Source organism: Ochlerotatus camptorhynchus, unplaced genomic scaffold (genome assembly GCF_037179485.1).
Source record: "Ochlerotatus camptorhynchus isolate MF236.1 unplaced genomic scaffold, CSIRO-AGI_Acam_v1.1 ptg000125l, whole genome shotgun sequence".
NCBI classification, from domain to species: domain Eukaryota; kingdom Metazoa; phylum Arthropoda; class Insecta; order Diptera; family Culicidae; genus Ochlerotatus; species Ochlerotatus camptorhynchus.
Genome location: NW_027040615.1, coordinates 1,574,141 through 1,601,930, shown reverse-complemented (window position 1 = coordinate 1,601,930; position 27,790 = coordinate 1,574,141). Strand labels below are relative to the sequence as shown.

The 27,790-nt window shown below is 41.9% G+C and overlaps 1 protein-coding gene across 6 annotated transcripts in view; it reads left to right on the top strand.

The window, feature by feature from the left end:
• Positions 1 to 5,887: 5,887 nt before the first annotated feature.
• The window catches only part of sev (sevenless), a 67,431-nt gene continuing 45,528 nt past the window's right edge, over positions 5,888 to 27,790 (top strand). For 4 of the 6 annotated variants that reach the window (XM_065220399.1, XM_065220395.1, XM_065220396.1 and 1 more), the window contains exon 1: positions 5,889 to 6,726. In XM_065220399.1, the coding sequence (XP_065076471.1) occupies positions 6,553 to 6,726 (174 nt within the window). In that variant the 5' untranslated portion in view covers positions 5,889 to 6,552. Of the gene's footprint in view, positions 6,727 to 27,790 lie in introns of all 6 variants that reach the window. The other 2 variants (XM_065220398.1, XM_065220397.1) reach the window with 1 other exon arrangement.

The window sequence follows — 27,790 nt, the reverse complement described above, 5'->3', positions numbered from 1 at the left end:
GTCCTTCTTAAATTTAGCCGCTAGTCCACTGCTGGCGGCACACTGTCGAGGGCAGTAGACGGCGATGAACTGGACGTATCCAGTCGACGACTCCACCTCCACACCAAGGGCCTCGATGATAGAGGTGCGGATATGGGACAGAGTGTGGTATTTTATTCCTTTCTTGACGACGACCGCAACACCACCCCCCCTGGAGCTGGTGCGATCAAGCCGGATAATGTTGTGGTCAGGCAACCAGAAGCTGTCGCCGGACTTTAGATGGGTCTCGGTTAGAAGGCCCACGTCGATGCTGTGCTTGCGGAGGAAGTCGGCAAGCTCAATCCTTTTTGCTCTTACGGAGCAAGCATTCCAGGTGACGATAGTTAGCGGTTTAGACGCCATACTGGATGATGAACTTACCGAGCACTTGGATCTGTTCGGGTTTATTGCGGCACTTACGAAGAGCACCGGACATGTTGACGAAAATTTCCATCAGTTCATCCGCTGAGAACAGATCGGGGTTGTTGTTTTGCGTTGTTGGTTGTCTCCAGAATCCAGGGGGGGATGGAGAGCTTTGGCCAGCAGAATCACCGGAAGCTTCTTGAGGAGGGGCGGGTTGCACCCACGAATTCGCTTGCCTTTGCTGGGGAGCACGAAGAGGCGGAAAATCCTCCGTCCTGAATGCTGGGGTTTTGTCCTTCTTGTGTCCTGGTTGATTGTTGCTTGACGCCTGCTTTCGGATGCGTTTGAAGTCCTCGCGTTTGGAGCACTGTCTGTCGGAACCTTGATGTGCACCACCACAGTTGGCGCATTTTAACGCCACGGCTCCATCCGCAGGGCAGTTGGAAGTGGCGTGTTCTTGAGCGCAGTTGCTGCAGCGTGGCTTGATGTTGCAGTTGCGGGTACCGTAACCAAAATTGAGGCACCGCTGGCACTGCGTTACGTCACGATGGCCGCCACGGTATGGCTCCCATCGTACGATGATGGAGTAGATCGATCGGATGGCTTGCAGCGCATTGAGAGTCACCGTCCCTTTCTGGAAGTGCACCAGGAAGAGGCAATCCGGGTACGTCTTCACGTTTTCGTCTCTCCTTGTCATTCGGAATACAGCGATTGGGGCTAGCTTGTACCGGTTGATTTCAGCTTCGACCATCTTGGGGTCGAAATTTGGTAGACCCCTGATGACTACCTTGAAGGGCTTCTCACCGGGGATGTCGTGCGTGAAGAATTCCGCCTTGGAATCCTTCAGATATTTCACGGCCACTTCGTACTCCGCTTTTGTTCGCAGCATCACCTTGGTGCCGATCCTGCCGAGCTTAAACTCAGCGGCAACGCCCAGCGATGAGAGATCGCCAATCAGCGTGTTGAGTGGTACTTGCTTCACCACCAGTGGAGGAAGCTTGATTTTCACCGCACTCGGGCCGGCAGAATTCTCGGTTTCGACGGCGTCGCCGAAATCACCGATGTCGCTGGCGTTCGTCGCGGTAACATCGTCGTGTCCGCTCGTACCATCGGACTGTCCTTGATTCTTCTTCCTCTTTTTTGTCCGCTTCACCGAGACTGGGTTGGTATTTCCAACATCGGTGGGCAGAGTAGCGTACCTATTTGAGGTAGGTACCGAGCTACCCTCACCACTGTTCTTCTTCTCCGCTTGCTCACGAAGTCTGCTCCGAGAGCGCTGTCTTCCCATCACACGAAGCGACCGACACTACTGACGACGCGATTAAACTGCGAATGTTTGGAACAAACTAGAAACTTTAGAACAACTCGACAGAGCGAGCAAAGACCGAACTGTACTGCTTGACGTACAAGCATCAAATGCCCATGTCTTCAACAAGTTTAGGTAGCTCATATTTATACCATCCATGTTTTCCCTCATTTATGCTGCACTGCTTGCTGTGCCAGGATTTCCTTTCACATCTGTCATGCTTCACGCTAATTTAGCTCAGCTCAAATGAAGTGTTTCATTACTTGACATAACTCTCAAGTATTTTATTTATTTATTTTTTATTATTATTATTCCGCATCAACCTTATCTACCACAGAAGCCAACGATGTTGTTTTGGTGCCGAAGGAGGAACATCCGCCAAACTCGCCAGAACTTCACCTAATAGAAAAATTCTGGGCGATTATGAAGGGCAAGCTCCGGAAAACAGGGAAGGTTTTCGAAAACGGCAAGGATTTGAAGAAAGAGTGGATGAAAGTTTGTAAGAAAGATGGCGCATCTGTTGCACAGGATTTGATGGTAAGCGTTAAGTTCAAGGTGCGGGTATTTAGCCTAGGAGAGGAGGCTGAATAAACTAACTTTGCCAAAACATAGCTAATATGTATTTATTTATTCCCTGAGAGTTTCAAAAATATCCGACTTAAAATGAATTTTTGGTGATCATTTTTGTCGGTGGCATTTTTTTTTTCGAGAACAGTCTTTAGAAGAAATGATTTTTATCAGCACTGATCAGTTTAGCGAACTGTGTAACTTTGGGAGCTTCATTTCGCCAATATGTTCAGGAAAAGTCCTAGAAAAGGATCAGGATCATTCCGGAAGATTGAAGAAGTTGATGGATGTTATTGGACCGAATCAAAAATTATGGATTTAAAGAAGTTGAGACATTTTTTTTAAGGAAAGGAAACTTTGTAGATGATCACAGAACATTGCAAGAATTATAGGAAATTCGTACAAGTTCAGCAAGCTTGACAGAAATTCAGTTGTAGCCATTGAAAAATTAAAAGTTGTAAGCTATGGAAAAATCTTTGGAAATCAGGAGTTTGTAGAACATTTCCCATCTTCATAGAGGCTTTGAGTGCATGGAACTTAGTTTAAGTTCAAGAAACTTCTTGTAAGTACAGGAAACTTCGAACAAGTTCAGGAAGCGCCGTAGAATGTTAGATGACTGATTTTCGATGAATGAATTTCACATTATTCAACATTATTCAAGACTTTTCAAGTTCATCAAGACATGTTCTGAAACTGTTCAAAAAATTAAATGACGTCTTTCAGATATCCTTCCAAGACAGAAGTTTGATTAGAGAGTATTTAAAGTATATATAGCTGATCAGAGCTATAAAGACTTCTGGATATGTTTCAAGCCTTCATTCTTAAGATATTGAACTGTTCATAGTTTTCAAATGATGTTTACCGACAGTCTCTCAAGATTGCTGATTGATAGTGAATTCAGGTTGATCAAGAAGATCGGAATATCTTAAACAGGTCAAACATTCAACTGGCTCCCTCAAGATGGCAGGTCGATCAGGAAGTAGGGGAAATAGATGTAATGTCGGCACAGTCAGAAACTTGTGTAAAGATAAGTGGGAACATCGCTGTTACGTGGCGTTAGCATCTCCTGACTTCCTCTATAAATTTTCCACTTTAGACCAATTGGGTTCTTTAATTTTGAAAAATATATCGGTTGTTATATACCATCTGAAAGAGCTTCGTTTTCTGAGCACAGCGATATTTTTTTCAACCCCATGCACTTTCATCTCGATTTTTAAATCATGATTTAAAGCAAAATGATAACTTCACTGTTTGACACTGAACTGACAAACTGACAGCTCGCTCCCATACAAAGTGACACCGAGGGGCGCTAATTAGGTGATTTTTGCAAATGTAATCGTACTTATTTAAAATAGTTCCAGTGTGCCAAAATTGATGAAATTTTGGGTTTGGGTTCCATTTTTAATGCAGATTACGAATATGCATTTACCTCAATACCCTTAAAGAACCCAATTTGGCGTTAGTATCGATAAATTTTCTGTTGAACATTGCCACTTGGCGCTACCAGCACTTAGTGTCTAGTGTAAATTGTGCAATGTCAGCGCCATCAGGTTGTCAAAGAGGTTTTTTAAGTGGGGAAGTCGCCGTTAGTGGCGCTTAAGTCAAATAGGAATTTTTACACTAGTTTTTAGAGAAATTTTGTTCGAGCCTCAACGTCTGTTCTCTGTGATGTCGGCCTAAATGCCCCTAATTTGGGTCCATACATAAATTCAGCAATCGACTAAATTTACAATAGCGAGTTTTTTTTTTCAATAGTACCGTCCCAATGACGCGTTCATCTAGATAAAATTGATAAATAGCAGATGTTTAGCGATGGGCCCCATCTTAGATCACTAGGCAAACATTAGAGCCATTTCGCAAATTTAAAAGACCTTCAACTGATCGAAGATTTCAATAAAGTCCTCTGGATATTTTTCAAGGCTTCAGCACAGACAAACAGACATAACACTCACAAGTTGTTCATCGAACAAGCATTTAACGGTAATTTTAAAAGTATCGTAGTCAACGGCGCCGGTGGTGTAGTGGTAAGCGTGATTACCTCTCACCCCAGCAGGCCTGGGTTCAATACCAGTTGGCGCCGCCGGGATGTTCTGAGGCATAACATCTCTGATCACGCCTTCCTTCGGATGGGAAGTAAAGCCGTTGGTCCCCGGTTCATGAGTGTGTGGGGGCTGCCTTCCTGGCACGTCGGTAGCATTGGTGCTCAGCACGGAAAACAAGATCGACGAAAAAAACAAACCAAAGGAAAAAAAAAAAAAAAAGTATCGTAGTTGGACATAGTCAATTCCCTTACGTTTGACGTTTACACACTACCGCCATCTGTTCTGCGTACTACCCACCATAGTGAACTCAACAGATGGCGGTAATGTTTTAGCGACGATGTTTTACACTGATAAACATTTAATGTGTTATGTCTGTTTGTCTGTGGCTTCAGGTTGATTAAGTATTATTGTGAAGATTTTCTTCCAAAATGGCACGTTGATCAAGAAGTATTTAAAAGTTCACCTGAGAATTGAATTGAAAATTGGCCACATCCGAACATGTTCCGGGGACCCCCGCGGAAGTGGCAGGTTTCTGACTTTGGGTCAAAACCCATCATACAGGAATTCTAATACAAGTCTAGTGGTAGTCATATCGAGTGCACCGTTAAATATTGGCCCCTTGCGGACATGCTACGAGTGCCCCCGGGAAAGTGACCAATTTCTGACATGTAACCAAACCCATCGACACATTAAATTACACGACAATTAATTGAGTTGAGGGTATCCACATTGTTCTACACCGAACTACGTATAATTCAGAAGTTATCATACTCAAGGGCGTAGCCAAGTTTCGAGCTAGGGAGGGGCGGAAAAACAAAATTTACTATGGAAAATTTGGCCGAATGCCATTTCACGGAACGCCATTTCACCGAAAGCCTTTGTGTTGCTGAGTTTAGGGAGCGGCAGCTACCCCCCCCCCTCCCTCTGGCTACGCCTATGATCATACTTATAGACTTGAAAATTTGTCAATCCCCATCCGAATAACTACCACTCAATTCTTGTTGCTCCATTTCTCAATGCTCCAACATGCATCGGCCTCCAAAGTCTTTATTAAGAAACACTGACCAACTTTCCTACATATCCTTCTTCAACACAAACCACCCACCGCTCCATTTCACCGTAACGCGATCGTGCCGTAATATCACGCACGACCACTTGTTGTTACCCACTTACTACTGTCTGACTATTTAGGACTTTTCGGTTTCAAACGATCATTCCTATACACGCCAACCCCGACCAACCACTCTGCTCGGCTTCTTTACGACTCTCTGCTGCACCCAATTTCTCCCCTCATTCATTCACCACCAGTCGTCATTCACCACCGCCCGTGACACTCAACCAGAACAATAATAGTAGCGTTCAATAAAGAATGAACAACGTTTAACAGCCAAACAAAAAAAAAAGTCACTCATTCCGCTTAACTGCATGCTTTAGCTAAGTCGTGCTACCGAAAGTCATAAAGTCAGACGACGCAGAGCAGCAGTGGGCCGCCTCCGGTCGGTCGTTAGTCGTGCATCGGCACTTGTTCAGCGTGGTTGTGTTGTTTGTCTAGTCGTTCGATCGAGATCGGGCACCGCGCCATCTGGATTTGAAATTTCGAAGCTTATTAAGCCGAGGATCGCGCGCGCACCATATAGCTGAGGATGATCGCAAGTGAGTGCTTCAAAGTGCGCGTGTGACTTCCCGGAGCTCGGAAGTGGACTCGTCATTCGTCAGTTGTAGTTTGACCGTCGTGGGATTAAGTCGTCCAAGTCCAGTTCAGTGTGTGGTCAAGTGGTTTGTTTTGTGTGTGTGTATGTTTTTTTTTTCTGTGTGGAGTGAAAAGATCCGAGATAAGAAGGAAGGATTAACACGAAAATTAAAGAAACCAACGACGGGATCGACTTTGGAAAGGTCGATCCGCTGCGAAAAGGATTAAGTTACACATTGAAGTGCGGTAGAAGGGGGGAATTCGATCGAAGATTTTGTGGTTTCCAGCGGTGGTGATCCGGGTAGCGGAAGTATGAAGAATTTTGGAAGGCATCATCAGCGGTGTCCAAGTTCCCAACGGCTGGGGCCTTCGAGGCGGTGAGAAAAGATTCTGCGGTGTGTGTGGTGGTCAACTGAGACAGGTGAAACGTGATCTGCATCAGGTCGTCCGCATAGAAAGCAACAGTGAAAGAAGTGTGTAATTTGAAACAGGTGAAATGATGATCGTCTGAAGTTGAGAGGAGTTGCTGGAGAATCTTGTTCTGAAAGTGCGTTTGGGCATTCGAAATGCATCGGATTTTGTGCGGTCCCAAGGCGGGATTGTGTGTCACGGTAGTGCTACTGATTGTGTTGACTGTCGTGGTGGGAGTGCGGGCCCTGACCGAGGTCGAACTGGAGGACGACTATCTCGTCGCAACCAAGGAATTCGAGCAGCAGTGTATTCACCGTTGTCCGGACCAGGTTAGTTGGGTACACTTAGTATTAAAGCAAAAGTTTCGAACGGCCGGGTCCAACCGAGAGGTGATAACGGCGATAAGCGGAGCAGCGCAGACTCACGACTTGCTGGATGGATTCAGTCTCAGTCTCAGCCTGAGCAGATAAAGCTGAACTAAATATAATTATATTATAGAGATGATTAAGAAAAAAAAACACACACGGGGTTTGAAGACGGTACAAAAACATGAAAACAAACGGTTGAGGCAAATGCTTGCTGGCTGACTTCATTCGTAATCGCACGTCGTTGTCATGTAGAAAAAGGGAATGTTTGATAAGGATTTCAACTAAGTACTAAGGCTCGGCCGAGGGACACTGGCGATGGCGCTTCGGTCGGGTGCCTACAAGTTCATCGACAATGTTCTTTGGTTTGTTGGAACGAGAGAACGTCGAAATGCAGCAATGATCGATGAGCTCGGGGCTGAGAATTCTGAAATTTGTGATTGGAGTTCTGGGAAAATTGATGAATGCGAATCAATGCACTGAACAGGAGCGGGACAATATTGAACCTTGAAGTTCATTGGCCAGGAATTGATTTGACGACAATTGGACAAAAATGGTTCAGATTTCCATTAGTGGCACCTAATTTGTGGGTCACTTGTTATGATTTGTTTGGCAGAAACAGCCGATACGGAGGGGGATCTAACATGTTAAATCAGCGTTTCACAATATAAGGGCTGTCCTTAGAAGGGTCTCGGAAATTCAGAATTTTCATGCGTTTTAAAAACGGCCTTAACTTCCGACCAAAGTGTGAGAAAATATTTATAAAACTTGATAACAAACGGATTAACAGCACAGCTGGATTTCGCATCAGATTTCTTTAGTAAAAATAAAGGGTGTATGCCAAAAACCGAAAAATATCGAATTTTACTAAATTGGAACCTTTTTTGAAAACTTTTATGAACTCCGTCTTCCGATTTTCCGACTACTCAGCACAATCCGCACCTACCTCTCTCTGTTTCGAATTAATATGAACCCAAAAATGAAGTCATTTTACTATAGATGACTTCCAAATTTATTTATCTTTCTAAACGAACCGTTGAGTTCGATAGATTATAGACAAGAAAAATGTCACCAAGATAGTCTTATAACATGTAATAACTGCTCGGTCTGGCCAGCGTTTAACACTTTTTCCTGATTCCAAATTCGTTCTACGAGCTGCAATGCTGAGTTTGAAAAATTGTTTCAAACTTCTCGACAGTTCCAAAATTTCAAACTGTCAGAAATTAAACTGCAACACGATCAGCGCAACGTACAGTTTTAAAAGGTATGTGGTATTCATCCTTACATATGTGTGCGTGTTCAAAGTTTGATTGCTTCGGTGATTTTAGCACGAATCCGATCACCTGATGGCCTTTGGAATAATTTTCGGAGCAACCTGGTATCACAAGAGCATATCTTAGAGACGTGTTTTGTATAATTGATCAACATGAAGTATTGAAACAAATATCCAGAGAAGATTTTGGAGATCTCTGTTCACCTGAAGATCTTTGGAAAAAATTGATTTCCTGAGAGGATATCTGAGAGACAATATTTGCGCTGTTGGACAGTTTGGGATCTTCAGAATAGTACCTGATCAACCTGATGTCTTCAGAATAGTACCTGAACAGCCTGAAGTACTTTATGGAGATCTCGGATTACCTGAAGGGTTATGAAAAAATTTCTGAATTGCTTGGAGAATATGGAGAATATCTTAGGGGTGTGATTTGGATTGTTGATTATTTATGGAGATCTACAAATTTCGGAGCAACCTGGTATCGTGGGAGAATATCTGAGAGACATGATTTAAGTTGTTGGACAGTTGAAGATCTTCAGAATAATACTTGATCAACCTGAAGATTAGAAAAAAAAATACCATGAGATCTTGATCGCCCGATGGTCTTTGGAAAATATTCTGGTTCACCTGGTATCATGAGGGTTTGAAAGAATAGTACTTGATCAAACTGAAGTCTCGAAAAAGTATCTAGAGGACTTTGGAATACTTTCTGAGTTACCTGTTACCATATGAGATAATATCTGAGACATGTAATTTGAATTGTTGTAAGTTGGAAATTTTCAAAATGATCCTCCTAATCCAACCTGAAGTCTTGGAAAAGTAACTTGAAGTTATCATGGGGATCTCTGATCACCTGATGGTCTTCTGAATTATTTCTGAGCAACTTATCATGAGGAAACATCTAATACACGTGATTTGAATTGTTGCATAGTTGAAGATTTTTAGAATAATACCTGATCAATCTGAAGTCTTGAAAAAATGTCAAGAGGACTTCATGGAGATCTTAGAACACCTCAAGATCGTTGGAATAATTTCTGAGCAACCTGGTATCATATGAGAGAATATTTGTTGTATGCAATTCTGTGAAGATCCATGCACTTCCATGAAGTTCTATAATATACTATGATATTCCCAGAACGTCTGTGATTTTCCCCGATCTTTTATGAAATACCTCTCCCTTCTATGAAATTACCTGAACTTCAATTATTCTTGCTGAAACTTTTTTTAAATACAAGTTCCATAAAGTTTGGTGTTCACTATAAAGTTCTTCAATTTGTGTGTGAAGCTCTTCGTATCTTTACGATGTTCTCCGAACTTCTATGAAATATTTCCAATCTTTTCAGAAGTTCTCAAAACTTCTGTAAAATTACCAAATTTCTATTAAATTCTCTCAACTACTTTGAAGTTCTCTGAACATTTAAGATAACAATTGCCCAGTATTTGTCGATTGGTCGAAATTCCGGGCAATATACCACTCCAAAACCACCTTGGAGTAGTGGCAGCTGGCTAAATCGGACCAAAATATGACTTTTCCCCTATGCTTGTGGATGAACGGCAATACACGCTTTTTCAGGCAATCATCGAGGATGTGACAAATTGTTCCGTTTTCAGTCCATAACTGCAAATCGTTTGCCAAATCATGGCCTTCTTCGCGCACTTGTCGGCAAACACAAACTTGAATCTTCCCGGCACATCCCCACGCCAACCAGTCGCGATGTAAAACGTTTGACCGAGAAGCTGCTTAAAATCGAGTCTGACGTATGTTTCGTCATCGATCAAAGTGCAGCCCTTGTGTTTCGTCGAAACACGGTCGTATAAGAGCCTTGGGCGCTTATTGGCCACGGAATTCTGCTTCATTTGCCGGTTCGGATGTTTACTGGCTTTGTACGACTTGTTCCCTGGAAAGGATGTTCTGCACCGTTTGACAGTTGGCGTTGTACCTTCTGGCCACATCTCGGATCGAAAGACCGGGGTTGGCTTTAACGCACCTCAACACCTTGCTGCGCAGCTAACGATCCCTGGTTCCAGTTTTTCGTAGGTCCACTCAGGGTTTCCTTGTAGGTTTTGAGCACTCGAAAACTGTTGTTTTCGGCATCTTCAGCTCTTTAGCCAGCTTGGAACCGAACCACTCCGGATTTTCCAGGTGTTTGAGCACATTATTTTCCTCTTCTTTTGAGTTCCATTTGACGTTATTTATGAAAGCGATCGACTACTTTGATCAAAATTGCACAAGTTGTTGTAAACAAACCACTGTCAAAGATTTTTTGCTCCCAAGCTAGCTAGCGGCACGCAAGGGGCGTGTACAAATTTACTTTTAGTTAGCCTTTACTCAGGCTCTGAACAATTTGGGGTTTTAACTTTTGGTTAAAATTTGACGGATGGAAAGCTATCGATTAACCCTGTTATCCAAGCGTGGTTCTTTCTGTCAGACAAGAAGTTAAATTTAGACAACCGTGGTTGAGTTCTTCTCGAAAGTCGGTCAATGTCACTTTCAACCACGAGTCTTCCTCAGCTGTATGATAAATTTCTAAAAACTGCAGTTCTCAGCGCTGAGTTCCTACAGTTTTTAGAAACTTCTCCATACCTCAACTTAGTTGAAAATGAAGACAACCTTAAGCCTGGTACGCAGCTGAAAAGAAACCGGAAAAGTGATTTTTGAGGATTATTCCCAGAAGTAAATGTGACAACAGTAGACCTGTTTTGACTTTTAATCGTCTTTCTCTATCCAGCACACATGGATTAATGGACACGCTATTTCAAAACTACCCAAATTTAGGTATAATCCACCCAGATCGGTCAAAACTGAACCTACCCAAAAATGGGTAAACTATGTTCGGATTGACAAATTGACAAATGGACAAAGTCGATCGGATTCATGTCAATGTTTTCCATTTGTCAACTTGTCAATCCGAACATAGTTTACCCATTTTTGGGCGAGGGGGACGACTCTTTCTACGATGCAGAAAAGATTGTGTTTTGCTGTGGCTAGCTGCACGCACGCTGAGTAGATAGAAGGAAGATTTATACCAATTTTGAAGATTTCCTGCAAAAAGATGAAGCACGATGCAAGTAGATGCGAGAAATGAAAGATGATTTTTCGAAAATTGATTCGCTAGTGTGAGATTTTTTGAGCATCTAGAATTAAGATTTAGATGTGTCGCCCCCCTCGTTTTTGGGTGGATTCTACCCAAATTTGGGAAGTTTTGAAATAGCGTGGACGGTTTATTTTCCAACTAATCTGTTTGCCTCTTTGTCGTACTCGTTCGATTTAAAAGGTGCAGCAGTGTGTGCCAATTAAACGTCAAAAAGCTCTATAGGGAGGAGTGTTTTGCTAAATTTTGAGATCATAGCGAGGTGTCGTCAAATTTTAAAATCAAAATTATTAGTTTCTATGTTGTTAAAATGCATCCAAAACAACAGTTTTGCAACAAACGTCAAAATTACCTAATGCATAATTGGTGAATCAATGCAAAGCCAAATCTTATCATGCGACACCTAGTTTTAAGATCCGCAATTACAAAAATGATGATTTACTAAAAAAAAAATTCATGCGATTTGACAGATATCAAAACGTCATTACCATTTTAACCCACTCGCCATCTGTGAGCCAATCGTCACTTTGATTCTTCAATTGATCAGATCATTATTCCGCAAGTGAAGTAAAATTTCATTCGGAATGCGCCACCTTCATGTCGTTCACGATACTAAAGGTTGAAGACGAAAAAATCCGGACACGAAAATCTTGTTCGGGCTTAAAAATGCGTTTTATTTTTCATAGTTCAATGTAACAGCTTTACATAAGTAGGTATTATGCTTATTGTTTTCCTTCTTGCAATAGACCATTGCTCGAACTTTTCTTCGGACAGGGCCCACGAGCCCTGTCCCCACTTGTTTGGCTGCCAAATTCCATTTCCGCATGAAAACCTTCACGTCAATTGCAATGAGTATTGGCCGGATTCATCTCCATGGGAACCACTGTGATGCCATTTCACTGTACTACTGTTTGGTGGAATTTGAGTAGTGGCAGCTTGTCAAGTTCGGCTAGAATAGGCAATCCACCTCTTGCTGCTCCAGAAAAAAAAAGCAGTAGTCACTTCAGTAGGCACTCCTCCTGGTAAATTTGCTGGTTCATGGTCCCAGAAGTAACCGAAATTTTAGCTTTTCAGCCCACAACTACGGGTTGCTTGCCAGACAATGGGGAATTTCGACTTCTTTGATGATTTTGAATTCTAGAAAGAACTGGAATTAGGGCGAAACAGCTTTTGTAAACAATGACTTCTCTCGATGATTTCTTGAAAGCCATGGCTCTCCCTGGCAAATAGACAACACCATCGAGTAGGGGAAGACTTCTCCTACTCGATGGATATGTTGCTTTATGTGGGCGTGCCTTGAATTCCTAGGAATCATCGAGATAAGTCATTGTTTACAAAGGCTGTTACGCCCTAATTCCAGCTCTATCTAGAATTCTTCTTGGGCACTCTTCCGGTCTGCCAGTAGCGGATAGACCGTGATTTTCGTTTCGAACGTGCAGGATCGAATCACGACGTGCTTACTACGGTGAAGCCATGATACAAACAAATGAACTTATCCTGTCGTCAACCAATGCCTACTGTAATTCTATACACTCTTAGCGTGATTAAAAAGAAATTGAAAAATTTTATTAAAAAAAATGCGTTAATGGCAGCGTCCGGATTTTTTCACTCCGCAATGCTCTTCATACTATTAATAATTCTTGCAGGTAATACACCGAGCAATTCCCGGATAAAATTACTTGGGGCTCTCCACAGCATTTAATCAGTATTTTCCTGAAATTCCCATAGAATTACCAGGTTGGTTCTGCTCAAAATTCACATTGATTCTTTGAAATACTCCTCATAATTTCCTTGGAACTCTCTTTGGAATTCCTTTAAAATTATCTTCAAAATGTTGTAGGAACTACGGAACGGAATTCAAATTCAATTCCTTTGGAATTTTCCTGATTAGGACACTTTTGAAATACTCCTAAGAAATCTATTGAAATTATGTTAAGAATTTTCGTAGAATTCACTTCAGAATTCCCTTTGAATATCTTCCAAGAATTAACTTGCAGTTCTCCTCACATTTTTTTGTTTGGGCATTCAACTCTTCGAATTCCGTTGAAGAATTTCCTGTCCTCCTGGAATGATTATCCGATTAAATTGTAATTCTTCTTCTAGTAAATTACCCCCTATCACAGAGAACAGACGTTGAAACTCGAACAATATTTCTGTAAAAACTTGTGTAAACATTCCTATTCAACTTAAGCGCTACTAACGGTGACTTCCCCACTTAAACACTCTCTTTGACACCCTGAAAGCGCTGGCGTTGCACAAATTACACTAACGGGTGTTCAATAAAAAATAAGAATTTTTCAGTCAGCTAGTAGAAAAAAAAATTCAACGAATTCAGTATTTTTTATTTAAAAAAAACGTCAATGAATATTGGAGAAGGGGCCCTGGTCAGCCGTTCGACGCAACTTAGTCGTGATGCTCTCACCTAAATTACAGAAAGGTATTGAAATCATTCTAATTTTTTATTAAATACCCGTTAGACACTAAGTGCTGGTAGCGCCAAGTGGCAATTTTCAACAAAAAAAATTTATCGATACTAGCGCCAAATTGCCCAATACTAGCGCCAAATATTAATTTGTATATGTTTTCCTCGATTTTTTCTCTACAGTATCGTAAACAAATCTAACAGCACCTGTTAAAAAGAATCCAACTATTGGGACGAGCAAGAAGGCTTACGTCTCTTAAACGATTTTGTCCCGAAGATAAAGCAATGAACAATTTTATTCTTAAGTTAAATTAAGGAACAAAAATACAGGTGTATTTCAGGACCTATAGGGTGTTCCAGAAAGTATGAGCACAGTTTATAATTGGAATAAAACAACGTTATGTTAATTAAATCAAATTTGTATTGCATATATATGATCTCAATAGCATTCTCTTTCAATTGGATGAAAATAATCCGCAGTTCCTGCAATCGTATGCCAAGGAGCGAACTTTTGATCTGACTCTACCCACGAGCTTCAGTATAGATTCCTTGGCCACTTTTGTCCAGTCAAATTCTTCGATTGAATTCGCTGCCTTAAAGTGTTTCCGCGGATATCCCCTGGAAAGGGCCCAAAAAGTTTCGATTGCCAAGCTACCGTGTCTTTCGAGTAGTGCATTGACGCCAAATAGGACCAAAATAGTACTGGGTCATTCCAAACACTTCCGAACGAAAATTTGAGTGTTCATCGTCTCCTTCGTCACAAATGGCTCTACCAACTCACATATCGCTTGCTAAACCATGGCCTTCTTGCCACATTTTTCGGAAAAAAATTTACTTATCAGAATCGTCAACTTCCTGACCTTCACGGACTGTGTAGTATTGGTCTCCCGGAAGCGTCTTGTAGTCAAATTTGACGTATGTTTCATCGTCCATTTTCCACATATAGCTTCCGAGCCCTCGGTTTGACGGATGCGGCTTGTTTCTGACTCCGTTTCGGTTTCTTCTGCTGCTTGAACGTTTTCAGCCCGTTCCTTGCCTTGGCACGTTGGACGTTACTCTTCGATGTTCCTAGTGTTTTGGCCAAATCTCGAACAGAGGCACGGTTCATATTGACGAAAGCTTGGTGATCTTCTGGTCCACTTTTCGGTCCACCGGTACCGGTTTACGGCCAGATTTTGATGTGTCCTCGAAGGTAACTTCTTCGCCGAACTTCCGGATGGCGGTTTGGACTGCTCCGATACTTATTTCGTCCATTTTCGCCAACTTCCTTACTGATAGGTTGGCAATAGTGCACCATTTGTACAAGTTTTTTGACGTAAGACTACGTCTTTAATTTCTATACTGGGGTACACTTTGTGAAAACCAAAAATGGAACATGAAACAAAATTATGAAAGATTTTGAACATTAATAACTCTGCTGCCCCTGGATCAATTTCAATAATTTTATCACCAATCGATCAAAAATATGTCTACGCAATGCTTCCAACTGATGATTTTCAACAAAAAAACTATTGAAAAAGTGATAATGTCAAGCATTATCCAAAGTACAAATAAAAAGTAATAATTTTAACACTGTTTTCATGAGATAAACGTTGTTCCCAAATGCAGTCATCATAATCAAGTACCACTTGGTTGCACATCATTCTGCTTTAACCTGAAAAGATATAAAACAACGCTGCTGTCTAGCCTCAACTCAAACGGTGTCAAACGTGTCTCCGGTCTGATCTACGAGAAAACACGAGGTGTGCTGAAGGTGTTCTTGGAAAATGTGATCCGTGATGCTGTCACCTATACTGAACACGCGAAGCGTAAACGGCCATCGATGTCGTCTACGCTTTGAAGCGACAGACGAACTCTGTACAGTTTCGGAGGTTAAATCATCACCAACTTTTGCAATAAAACGGCCCTTTTCTGGGCCAACAAGCTTATTACAGTAAAAAGTTAGAATAGAATTTATCTGCCTGTTGGTCCATATTCAGAACCAAGTGATTTTGATCGATTATCTTCATCAACTTTCTCTTTGAAAAAAAAAATACTACAAATTTGGTACGCCTACAAATCAAAAACGGAAAGAGTTAAGATAATAGATGATCGATCAATTAAAAGAACTAAATTTTCTTCACATTTGTTCCGTGCCCTAGCGGTCCTACGTCAAGCTCCCGTTCGTGCCCCTAGGCACAGACCCATCTACTTTTTTTTCAAGATCGCCAACTTGTGAGTGGTAGAGAGAGAGAGAGAGGATGTTAACAAAGCCAAGAATGTTAATATTTTTCAAGAAAAATTACTTGAACATTGAAAGTGGTCGAGTCCACACCATTCAGGTATTTCCCCGCTAATCCGATGAATTGGTGGCCGGATTAGTGGGTTTGATCCGATAATTCAACTGTCAAGTCCATACAAATCAATGTTACCAACCTAACAATGTCAAAAAATCTCTATAAACGCTATTTTGAGGATAATCATTTTTTAGTAGAAAATCAATCAGTTCAGCCAAAAGGGAAGTTACCCAAAAATAGGTAAACATACCTTTTATTTAAATTTAAGTAAAGTGCGCTATTTTGAAATTAGGAAAAATTGATATCAGTATCATTTACCCAGAATCTGAATAGATTTCACCCATCGGAGCAAAATCAGTTTATTCATACAACTCCATACAGCATGCAAAAATGAGTGCGATCCACCCAGTCACTGTGTAGCTTCTAAACAGCGTGTAGAAGACAGCGATGTTATGCCTTGTTCAAACGCTGTCCAGACTGGAGAGTTATAAATAGTAGTCTGAACGTACTATCAGACTGGAGAGTTATAACATGTTATAACGGTTGTCAAATAATTGCAACATAGAAACCACCATCAAGATAGCGCTATAACATGTTTTAACTCTGTAGTCTGAACGTACTATTAGATTATCGTGCCGTTGGATTGACGAGAGCCGGATTAGCGGGGCATGTTGCACTGAGGCAAATGGACGTAAGAATTCCATAAGATCCACTTGCGAATTTTAGCCACAAGAAATCAGTATGAATTTCACTGATTTGCCTTATGTAACATTTGAAATGGGCCGTAAACAAACCAGAAAATGAATTTTAAATTTGTCCGCCACTATTCAGGTCACAATAACAATAGTAACTGTATCTCAGTATACAACATCCAAAATATGCGAAAAACTTTCAGGCCTTTTTGGTTAAGCCGTTGTGCTTGTCATCAGAAATAGTACGCCCTTTGCTAAGCCTTTTCGCAACGTCAAATAAATTCAAAACAAATCATCGGCCCTGCCTCAAACAGCAGGGCCTAGTGTAACGTGCCATTGCGGTGTTACTCCCAGCACCGTCTCCAAGCCTCAGGTTCGGCACACGCTCGTGATAATTCCGCGAACCAAGAAAACACTCAAAGTTCACTTAAGACAAACTCCCACTTTATTCGTTTTGATGACACTCACTTCACGGACGGTCTCCCCCTTCCTTAGATGTCTACTCCTACCTTGTGCTAGCACTACTCTTCTTTTGTCTTCGGGGCCCCTTCACCTGCCACTGCCGTCGTCGGCGTTCCTCTCCTTCCTCTGATACCGCATCACCTTCTTGGGCCAGGGGTGGACGCCTCTACCTGTCCCGTACGTCCCTCGAGTATGGTGACGGACTCGAGGTTTCAACGAACCACAAGAGTAAGTTGACTTGCCAGGATTGGTGACGCACACTGTAGCTGCGGGATCAGATTCTCGAACTGCGATTCGGACACACTACCGGCGATTGGCGTGGTCGACTCCGGAAAAATAAGTTGAGTTCACAAATGTTACGGTAAAACCGCGAAGTCCTGTGGGCGCGATCTGATCTCACTAGACAACGGTTGGATCTGGTTCGGGGTTTTCTTGGTGATGGTAATTACCTGGCTGTCCAATGATACGTGGCAACTTCCTCTACAACTTCTTCAAACTTCCAACTTAGCTCACTTTAGCACTTTAGCTTTAGTTTTCACCTTCAAACTATTAATTTTTAGCTTTGACTTTCGCTATGTGACCGTAGTCTATAATGATCACCAGGCTTATAACTGTGCCTCTTGGTGGACGATGGCCCCGAACCGTGACCGTTGAACCGTCGTACGTGCCACGAATTCTCCACGCAATGGCCCCGATTACGCCACCCCTATGGACGTCCATTCATGACTGCACACAGCGTGCTCTGGTGGTGGCTAGTAGCATTGTTCTACAGTTTATAGGGAAGTGTCTCCTACTGGCTGCGTTCGTGGGGATTCTGGGACGTTTTACCTTTTACGAACATTTAAACTTTTTCCTTGGAATTTAATAACTAAATATACGAAAACTACACGCGATTAATCTCACCAATCTTGGACGCAACACTTACACTTGTTACAATTAGCTTTGGTTTGAAAATTTTCAATCATCGGCCCTTCTACGTCACTAAGCGTATCAATGAAATGAAATAAATGAAACTAACTACGAAACTAACGATTTTAAATTGGCTCACTACTTGACTAGCCTATTGGTCCCAAGCAAATCGATTAACGTACCCCATTATAGTCAAAATTCTAGTACTACACTATGTTTGTTTTGATTCGCTATGAAAATTTGACAGGTAAAATAAGGGGTTAGTGGATTTTTCTATGTTTCGAGGGGAGAATCGATTAGCTTGGGACCGACGATAGTACCAGAGCTGAGCCAAAAAGTTGAGCTCGTTTCTTTGGGACCTTCTGGTCCTAGAGTTACCTCTATGGTTTTAGCACAAACGAAGTGACAGACGGAGCGGCTAGAAAACTTTGGTGACTAACCTGCTATTTCAATTTTTCAGTATACCACATGGCAACACCACTACTACTGGATTGTACCACATGGCAACACTACTATTGGATTGTACTAGCATATTCACCAAATGTATTAGAATGTTTTGGTTCTATCTCTTTCACTCTACTCAAAACTGAAATGCATAAAAAAATGACAAAATGATACACTCTTTGCACACTGTCAAAGAACCATTGTACACAAAATCAACTTTGTTCAAATCAAAACAAAAAAATTAACCCATCTGGTGAATGATGGCACAAGCTTCCAAGAAAATTCTATTACAGTGAACCGCATTATTTTAATGGATTTCTTCGCCAGTTAGTCGTCTGTCACTTCGTTTGTGGTTTTAGCGTGCGGGCCTATTAATGAATCGAAAAATTTCGTTGATAGGCCGTTTCGAAAATCGAGTTATTTTTAATGATTTTTCTCGATTATGCGGAACTTTCCTACACGATTAGTAGCTATCAAGCGGTGCTAAAGAATGGTATCAAAACCCGATTTGTTTACGTTTTGGACATAGGCCCATTTCAAATGTTACTCGAGAATTCATATGTGTCGTTCATAAGTCGAGCCTTCTGAAATTCTTATGTTTATTTGCCTCAGTAACATTTTTACCGTCGGTCACATTATATTATTGAAGACATCAATTCTGACTAGAATTTTGACATAACAACCCTAATAAAAAATAACCATAAACGAACGATAACCCAAATCATTGAACCATTCCACAAATGGTTTGGATGATACCCAGAACACGTCGTTAAGCAAATTAACCATACAATTTTTATTAGGGAACGCTATCCGCTATCAATTGATCAATTTAGAAGACCACTCTTTCGCTTAGCTGGCGATCCGAATTTTTAGCGATAAAAGCGCCTCTGTGTTTATCTTCGCGAGAGGTAAACCAAATGAAAATTTGTCTAGTATTTTAAATGAATGTATTTCAGCATGATCATGAGAAATGTGAAAACAACTTCAAGTCAGTCTGTACCATCAAACAAAGTAATTGCATAAAGGGTGTCCCACATCAAATTGCATCACGGAAAAAAACGCTGTAGAAAATTACCCATTGGGTATTTTTTCTTGAAAATGTGGGTAGAAGTAGTTTGGAGTGTATTGTTTACACTGTATTTTTATCACTGTCAGTTTTTCGAAAGTTGGAACAAATGGCGTCACCCGAAAAGCAACGTCGCCAATTGATTTTGCGCAAGCACCTGGAAAATCCTCCACTCTCTCAGCGGGACATCGGAAAACAACTCGAAATCGTGCAGTCAACGGTGAGTCGTGTGATTAAACGTTACTACGAAACTCCGAGCATCGAACGGAAGGAAAAATGCGGTCAGAATGGATGTTCTATTAGTAATCAGGATCACAAGCGTGTCGTGAAAGCGTTTAAGCGGAATCCCAATCGGCCAAAAAGTTGAATCTGTGCAAGTCTTTCGTTCAGAGAGCCAAGGACCGGGAGGGACTGCATACGTACAAAGTGCAGAATGCTCCAAATCGTGACGAACGGCAAAATACGGTGGGAAGGGAAAGCCACGGGCCCGGAAACTGTACACCCAGGTGCTGACGAAGCCTCATTGTCTCATTATGGATGATGAGACTTACGTCAAGGCAGACAATGTTGTTCACCGCCCAGCACAAGTTTGATGTTCCGGAGGAAGTAAGGAAGCAGAAACTTTCCAAGTTTGCCAAGAAATGCATGATTTGGCAAGCGATCTGCTCATGTGGCGAACGGAGTGCGTCGTTTGTGACTACCGGGACTTTAAACGGAGAGATCTACCTTAAGGAGTGTCTACAGAAGCGTCTGCTTCCTCTGTTGAAGCAATACGAGGACCCTCCGATCTTCTGACCGGATCTAGCTTCGTGTCACTATTCAATTGTTGTCCTGGAGTGGTACGAAGCCAACGGGATCACTTTCGTACCCAAGGACATGAACCCCAAAAGGCCTGGGTTCAACCCCAGTCGGCGCCGCCGGGATGTTCTGAGGCATAACATCTCTGATTACGCCTTCCTTCGGAAGAAAAGCCGTTGGTCCCCGGTTCATGAGTTTGATGGGTCGATAGGAAGAAAAATAAATGGGAATCGCACTTTGTAACTTTGACTGACATTTTTTAAATGCCTACTTTGTCCATATGGGACTGATATGGGATTATGAGCAGTTTAGTCGGTATTCATTCCGATAACAGTGATGCCAGTTTTTCCGACTTACATTTTTATGCGGGTCCCAACACACTGAATTGTCGTTTGACGATTAAAATTCTCTCGAATTTAAACGTTCAAAACGCTAGGCATAAATCCCATTCAATGTTAACCCCATCAGCTCTTTTCTTAAACTTTATCTATACACTACTTTTTTCACACTTTTTGCGCATCTACCAGCAATCAACACACGAAAAACGGGGTCATATACCGCTTATCACGCAACCTTTTCGAAGTGTGATCTGACGTGGAAGACAGCCAGTACACGGCAGTACATTTAAACCGAGCGCACTTATTTAAATCCTAGGAAAAATCCGTAGTATGGGGCGAAAATAGCACCTCCTCGTGCCGACGGCTTGAAATCACTACACATTATTGGTTGTACAACACAACACACATCGCGCACTGCTCACCAGAGGTCACCGAGGTTGGTTGGGAGCGCACTGATATGTGCTGCTGTTACAGAAGGTATCGTTCGGGTATCAGCTGCTTGTTCTCGATGTTATTGTTTTTGTCTCTGAGGCACGTTCCGGCCTTTTCTAGATAGATAGAACGTCGTCGTTATAGTAAACAGGCAGGCAAATCGCCAGCAACCGCGGCCGAAGGTTGTTTTCTACTCCAGAGTGGTGAGATTGTTGTTCTTCCTAATGCCGATAAGCGGTTCGCGATCCGCTCTCGGTCGTGGTGAAATCTACGAAACGAAAGGATGCTTACTACCGTGTAGTAGGAGAAGTAAACAGAAGCGAAAGCAGTGAACACTGCTTCGCGCACAGTTTGCTGAACTTCATGGAGCGTGAAATATGCAAAAAATTTACAGCGGTTTTTCTGCACTTCATTTGGCTGCTCAGTCCGTGAGGGGGAAAGCAGCGCATTCCGTGGTTGAGCTGCCACGCGCGTCGACGTGCAACGGAGCAGACCGAGTGCAATTAATTTGGCAACCAAAATCGTGGTGATTGTATTCCTGACAGATGTCCATGCACTGAAACAAGGACCATAGTTAGGAATACTTTTTTGCAGAAAACACTTATTATCAACATAACCACGCTTATTGCTGTTGAATCTACTATGAATTCAATATAGTTGACTATGAATGTTAACAAATTTACTATGATTCTGGCAATACTACTATGCTTGCTTAAAATGCATAGTAATTTTGATAGAAATAATAGTAAAATTTAATGAAATTGTTTTCTGCAAAAATCTATTGGTGAGGGTATTTAATCCAAACCATCAATATAGTATTTTAGCCAATGGATTTTGTTTCAGTGTGGCTTCCAGCGCCAGTGCTGAGAATTCTCGCGTCACTTTTCAGAAGGTCCTAAGTAACAAATGTAAACATATAGAGTTAAGCGATATAAACTATTGCTCTTCTATCGTTGTATGTGATACAAAAACATCCATCCAAATTTGCTTTCATTTATTTAAGATAATCATAGGTCAAAAATTGTCCAATGTACAGTTTGAAATGATGGGGACATGATTGTTACTTCGGTCATTCGGACTGCCTAACATGATTCGTGCTCATTTTCTAAAGGCAGGGCCAATCTAAAGTTAGGTATTCTACTCTGAAATCTATGATTGGACCTCTAGTAGCATAGAGGTAACTCTAAGATTAGTAGGTCCCGAAAAAACGTGCTCAACTTTGACAAAGATTCACCTGGGTAACGAAAAGGCTAATTTCGTACATTCTTTTTCACATTATTGCTGTCCAGGCAGTTACGGACGAAGATTGTTGTTCACTTTGACGGCTCCATGGATTTATTTGGCTTATAGTCTATAGTCGATATTCGGCAGCACCCAGCCTGCTTGTATGGCAGGTGAGGTGAATTTGTGAATGTTTTGGATTGTTTCATTTTTAAATAGCACAAATAGTTCCGACATTTGAAACAACAGCTATAACCTCCCTTTTGGTGGGCAGTAAAAAACAGTGCATTGATGATGGCGGTGGCGGCGGCGGTGGTCCAAGACACTTGATACCGCATTGCCGATAGTTTCGCCGGCCGCCATTATTGCTGAGCTACACAGCTAGTCTTTGACAGTTGGTTGCGATAGATAACGCCGCGTGTGGCGGCACGGATGCTGCCGCTACACACATTCTCCCACAATACATCATTTGTAATGTAAATCTTTGCCTGCAAAGCTGAAATTCTTTGCATTTGTTCGTTCGAAGATTCACCGTGTCGGGCTGTTCCTTTTTATCACAACTATCAGCTTTGCGCGCATCGCCACGTTTCCCGAAGTAAATGGCTTTATAAGTCATATTTATACTCGTCTATTGGGTGTTTGTTCGAGCTGGCGCAACACTCTGGAAAGGAAATTTCAATCAATGTTGAATGTTGAATGTACCGCTCAATGATATTAGCGGCTAAATTGCCAGAGAATGGTCTATAATAGCTATAGATGGAGGTTTCATTAGTACGCAAATCAATGTTGCTATTGATATCGGAACTGTTTTCTAGCTTCAGCCGGGGATATGATATGATCTTTTGGGATGAGAAGATCTGTTGATTGCAGGGGTATACTGTGGCTGTGAAATCGAATGGATCAATGAAAATGCTGAGGTTTTGACAGAACTGGCTACCACAGTATTTTACATTTGATTTCCCATACACAGCAAAAAAAAATGTAATATCGATCAATGTAATTCAAGCTGATGTATGAAATAATGATGTAATAGCAAAAGCAGATACAATATTACATCAATGGATGTAGTTTTGTTCGCAAAATCGATGTACATCGTACAACGTTATATTACACAACCGATGGATTGACCTGGTTGCAGCAGTTTGGATGTAATATTCAACAACTTTTTTTTCTGTGTATACAGTAGCGCCAAAAGCATGCTGTGGTGGGTTCAAAACTTGACCATCTATAAATTGATCCATTTGCAGTTGAAATTCACTGGATGGGCCACCACCTCGGCCCAACCTACACACTATTCTGAATCTACCCAGTGACTGGGTGGATGGCACCCATTTTTGTATCCAGTATGGAGTTGTTAAAATCTGGGTAAACTAGTTTTGTTCTGATGAGTAGAATCTACCCAGATTCTGGGTAAATAGTTCTAATTGAAAATTTTCCAAAGTAAACAATGGCGCATGTATAAAAGAGAGATTGTTGCGCTGCCAGTGAAAGTTTTAATGCTGAAAATATATAAATCTGATGCTAAAAAATACAGATATGGAACTGTTTTCATGGCTATCAGCAGCTATCCAGCTTTCCATGCTCGGTAATGGCGGCCTGTTTGCATGAATAAATGTATCCTTCACTGTGCTTTTTGACGCTTTGTTGAGGTTCGGATTTTGGCCCCTCCCTTTCCCTCTCCCAGGAACAAAAGAAAATGGAACAACATACGCCGTTGAGAGACGTTGATAGAGACGCGCAATGAAAATTTATGGCGACACAGCAGCACGGTTTTTGATGGATCTTTTGGCAATGTCACTGGCAATGTCAATGTCATGTCAAATTTCAATAATATAAAAGAAGTTCCGAAAAAATGAAACACATTCAGAACAACATGGAAGTTTGAAGATCTTTAGTGTAGGTTCCGATAGCTCCATCGATTTCTGGAAAGATTCGAGTACTTTAGTGAAGATCAAAGAGCTTTAGAGCAGATTAATTAAATTCAGCAAAATTTCAGGAGCTTTAGTTGGCTTTAAGGATCTTAAGAGAAGTTACGTAACTTCAGCCAGACATGAGAATTCAGGGCAATTTCATGATTATGATGAAAATCATGGGAACTTCTGGGAAGTTCCGAGAACTTCTGGGAAGTTCCGAGAACTTCTGGGAAGTTCCGAGAACTTCTGGGAAGTTCCGAGAACTTCTGGGAAGTTCCGAGAACTTCTGGGAAGTTCCGAGAACTTCTGGGAAGTTCCGAGAACTTCTGGGAAGTTCAGAGAACTTCTGGGAAGTTCCGAGAACTTCTGGGAAGTTCCGAGAACTTCTGGGAAGTTCCGAGAACTTCTGGGAAGTTCCGAGAACTTCTGGGAAGTTCCGAGAACTTCTGGGAAGTTCCGAGAACTTCTGGGAAGTTCCGAGAACTTCTGGGAAGTTCCGAGAACTTCTGGGAAGTTCCGAGAACTTCTGGGAAGTTCCGAGAACTTCTGGGAAGTTCCGAGAACTTCTGGGAAGTTCCGAGAACTTCTGGGAAGTTCCGAGAACTTCTGGGAAGTTCCGAGAACTTCTGGGAAGTTCCGAGAACTTCTGGGAAGTTCCGAGAACTTCTGGGAAGTTCCGAGAACTTCTGGGAAGTTCCGAGAACTTCTGGGAAGTTCCGAGAACTTCTGGGAAGTTCCGAGAACTTCTGGGAAGTTCCGAGAACTTCTGGGAAGTTCCGAGAACTTCTGGGAAGTTCCGAGAACTTCTGGGAAGTTCCGAGAACTTCTGGGAAGTTCCGAGAACTTCTGGGAAGTTCCGAGAACTTCTGGGAAGTTCCGAGAACTTCTGGGAAGTTCCGAGAACTTCTGGGAAGTTCCGAGAACTTCTGGGAAGTTCCGAGAACTTCTGGGAAGTTCCGAGAACTTCTGGGAAGTTCCGAGAACTTCTGGGAAGTTCCGAGAACTTCTGGGAAGTTCCGAGAACTTCTGGGAAGTTCCGAGAACTTCTGGGAAGTTCCGAGAACTTCTGGGAAGTTCCGAGAACTTCTGGGAAGTTCCGAGAACTTCTGGGAAGTTCCGAGAACTTCTGGGAAGTTCCGAGAACTTCTGGGAAGTTCCGAGAACTTCTGGGAAGTTCCGAGAACTTCTGGGAAGTTCCGAGAACTTCTGGGAAGTTCCGAGAACTTCTGGGAAGTTCCGAGAACTTCTGGGAAGTTCCGAGAACTTCTGGGAAGTTCCAAGAACTTCTGGGAAGTTCCAAGAACTTCTGGGAAGTTCCAAGAACTTCTGGGAAGTTCCAAGAACTTCTGGGAAGTTCCTTCAAGAAGTTCAAAAAATAAAAGACAATCTTTAGAAAGAACTGCAGAAATCGTCGTGATGTGTAGAAGTCTTTAGGGCAGTGTTATTAATTTCAAGGCAATTCCAACAACATCATCAGAAAAGTAGTTAGAACTCCAGAAAAGATACGAGAACTTCAGGACGGTCAACAAAAATTGTTGGAACTTTGATGAAGTTTTAAGGAAGGAAAGGAAAGACCGAGGATTTTGAAGAAGTTTCATGAACAGATCGTGGGACTATAAGGAAATTTTGGTAAAATTTCCGGAACTTCAGGGAAGCTTCGAGAACTTCAAAGCGGTTCCATCAGCTTCAGCCCAGGTAACATGGAAACCATGATCTTCAAGACTATAATAAACCCAATATTGTTTTTCTTTGATCCTTAGGGATTTCCTGAAACCTGCTGTATAAGTAGTCAAGAAAACTTCAGAAAAGTTCAGAGAACTAGAGCAAATTTGTGAAAACTTTAAAGAAGCTCCGAGAACCTCAGGGATGATAGGACTAGAAATGATCAGGGGTGTTCAGAGATCTTAAAGTAGTCACGACCAGACTTTCGGACAAGAACCATGATCGTTGGCAAATTTTTTAGAAACTTTAAAAAGCTTCAGGAAGGGCAGTCTAGAGAACTCCTAACAATTTCAGACAACTTTGAACATATTTTAGGAACTTCACAGAAGTTCCGAGATTTTCTGGGAAGTTGAAAGATTTTTATGTCACTTCCATAAGTACCAAAATCGTCAGGAGAATGGCTAGAACTTAAGGATGGCTTCGACAACCTCAGGGTAGTTCAACAAACGTCAAGGAAATTACAGGAACTTTTCCGAAGTTCTAAGAAACTCGGGGATTTTCCGGAAACTTCAGCAAAGTTCCGGCATCTTCAGGGAAGATTAGAGATCTTTAGAAATGTTTGAAAACATTTAAGCAGATTCGGTATTTTCAGGGATGATGCAAGCATTTCGAGGCATATCAGAGATCTTCCGAGCAGTTCCATTAATTAATTGCAGAATCTTTCAAGAAGTTCCGAAGAATTGTGGAATACAGCCACCACCTCGGCCCAACTAATGAATTTGATTCGCTAGTTGGGCCAACTGACAGAAGGCTAACATTTGTTGAGGGGTGTGCGCATCCTTTGAATGTTGCCTTCTGGGATTTCCCGGTGTCCAACTTGACAGGCAATACTTACTTTCAAAAATCAACTCAGAGTAAAGCTGTCTCACCCCTTGGTTGTAACCTTTCAGGTACACGAGCCACGCAGAAACATTTGAAGAATTTAGCAGTTCGAGCGTCATTCTGGTACTTTTCCTACTGCTGCAAAAATGTCGCTCAATTCACCGAAATTACATTCAATCATAAATTATTTTAAAATTAGCTTCCCCCGTAGCGTCCACCGCGGCCGGCGACAGCACTAACAACAATAACAAAACCGACAACGGAAAAAGAATGCGAATACACATTTATTATCTTGCACTTTTTCCGAGTTCTGTCATTCGTGTCATTCCGATCACGGGACAATAGCCCGCGCGATTTTTTTTAAACTTTCGCATTTATCTGCTTGCTCCCGTGCACATCTTTCAATGTGTGTTATTTTATGTATTTATTATTTATTATTTATAGATCAAATTCGCAAATTCGCCATTGACTTTAAGACAAACAAAAAAAAAAGTTGCTTTCCTACAATAAAAATAGGTCAAAGTAGCGCACAAATCGAACGTCATCGTTTCTAAGCCGCCCAAATGTCATTCAACTCACAGCCGTCTTCTTTGGTGTGTGATATTCTGCTGCGTCGATCGTACATAGTAGGCGCGGACCTGTCATATTCTCATCAATCATCCACGGGCGCGGCGAACAGTGGCGAAGAGTTGCTAAATCAGCCAGACCCAATAATGGTCTCTTGTTTGTTTTCCGTCGGTCGGGGGACGTCGGGAGAAGAGTCCCGTAATAACTCCTCAATTGCGCCAAATGCACCCGAATCCTGATGATGGTGTCTGTCCGGTGAGCTGATGATCCGAGTAAGTAAATTTCTACTTCCTGTAAAACCGGGGTAATTGGTTGCAATTTCCCGCTCTCTTGAAATCGAATCGGGCTTGTTTGGGACTTCGGGACCTACCCGTATCTTGCAATTTTTTTTTTGTTTGTTTATTGATGCAATGACGGTTATGATTTCGCGTGTGGGAAGCAATGCGTCTGGCGGTTTTTAAGGATGATTGACGTTTAGGGCATGGACTGATTTGAATTTCAGCATTGAGTGCTGGGATGAATGTGAGAGTGAGATCTAAGGTCGGTTTTAATTTTATCGACCACATGTGTGCCTCCAGA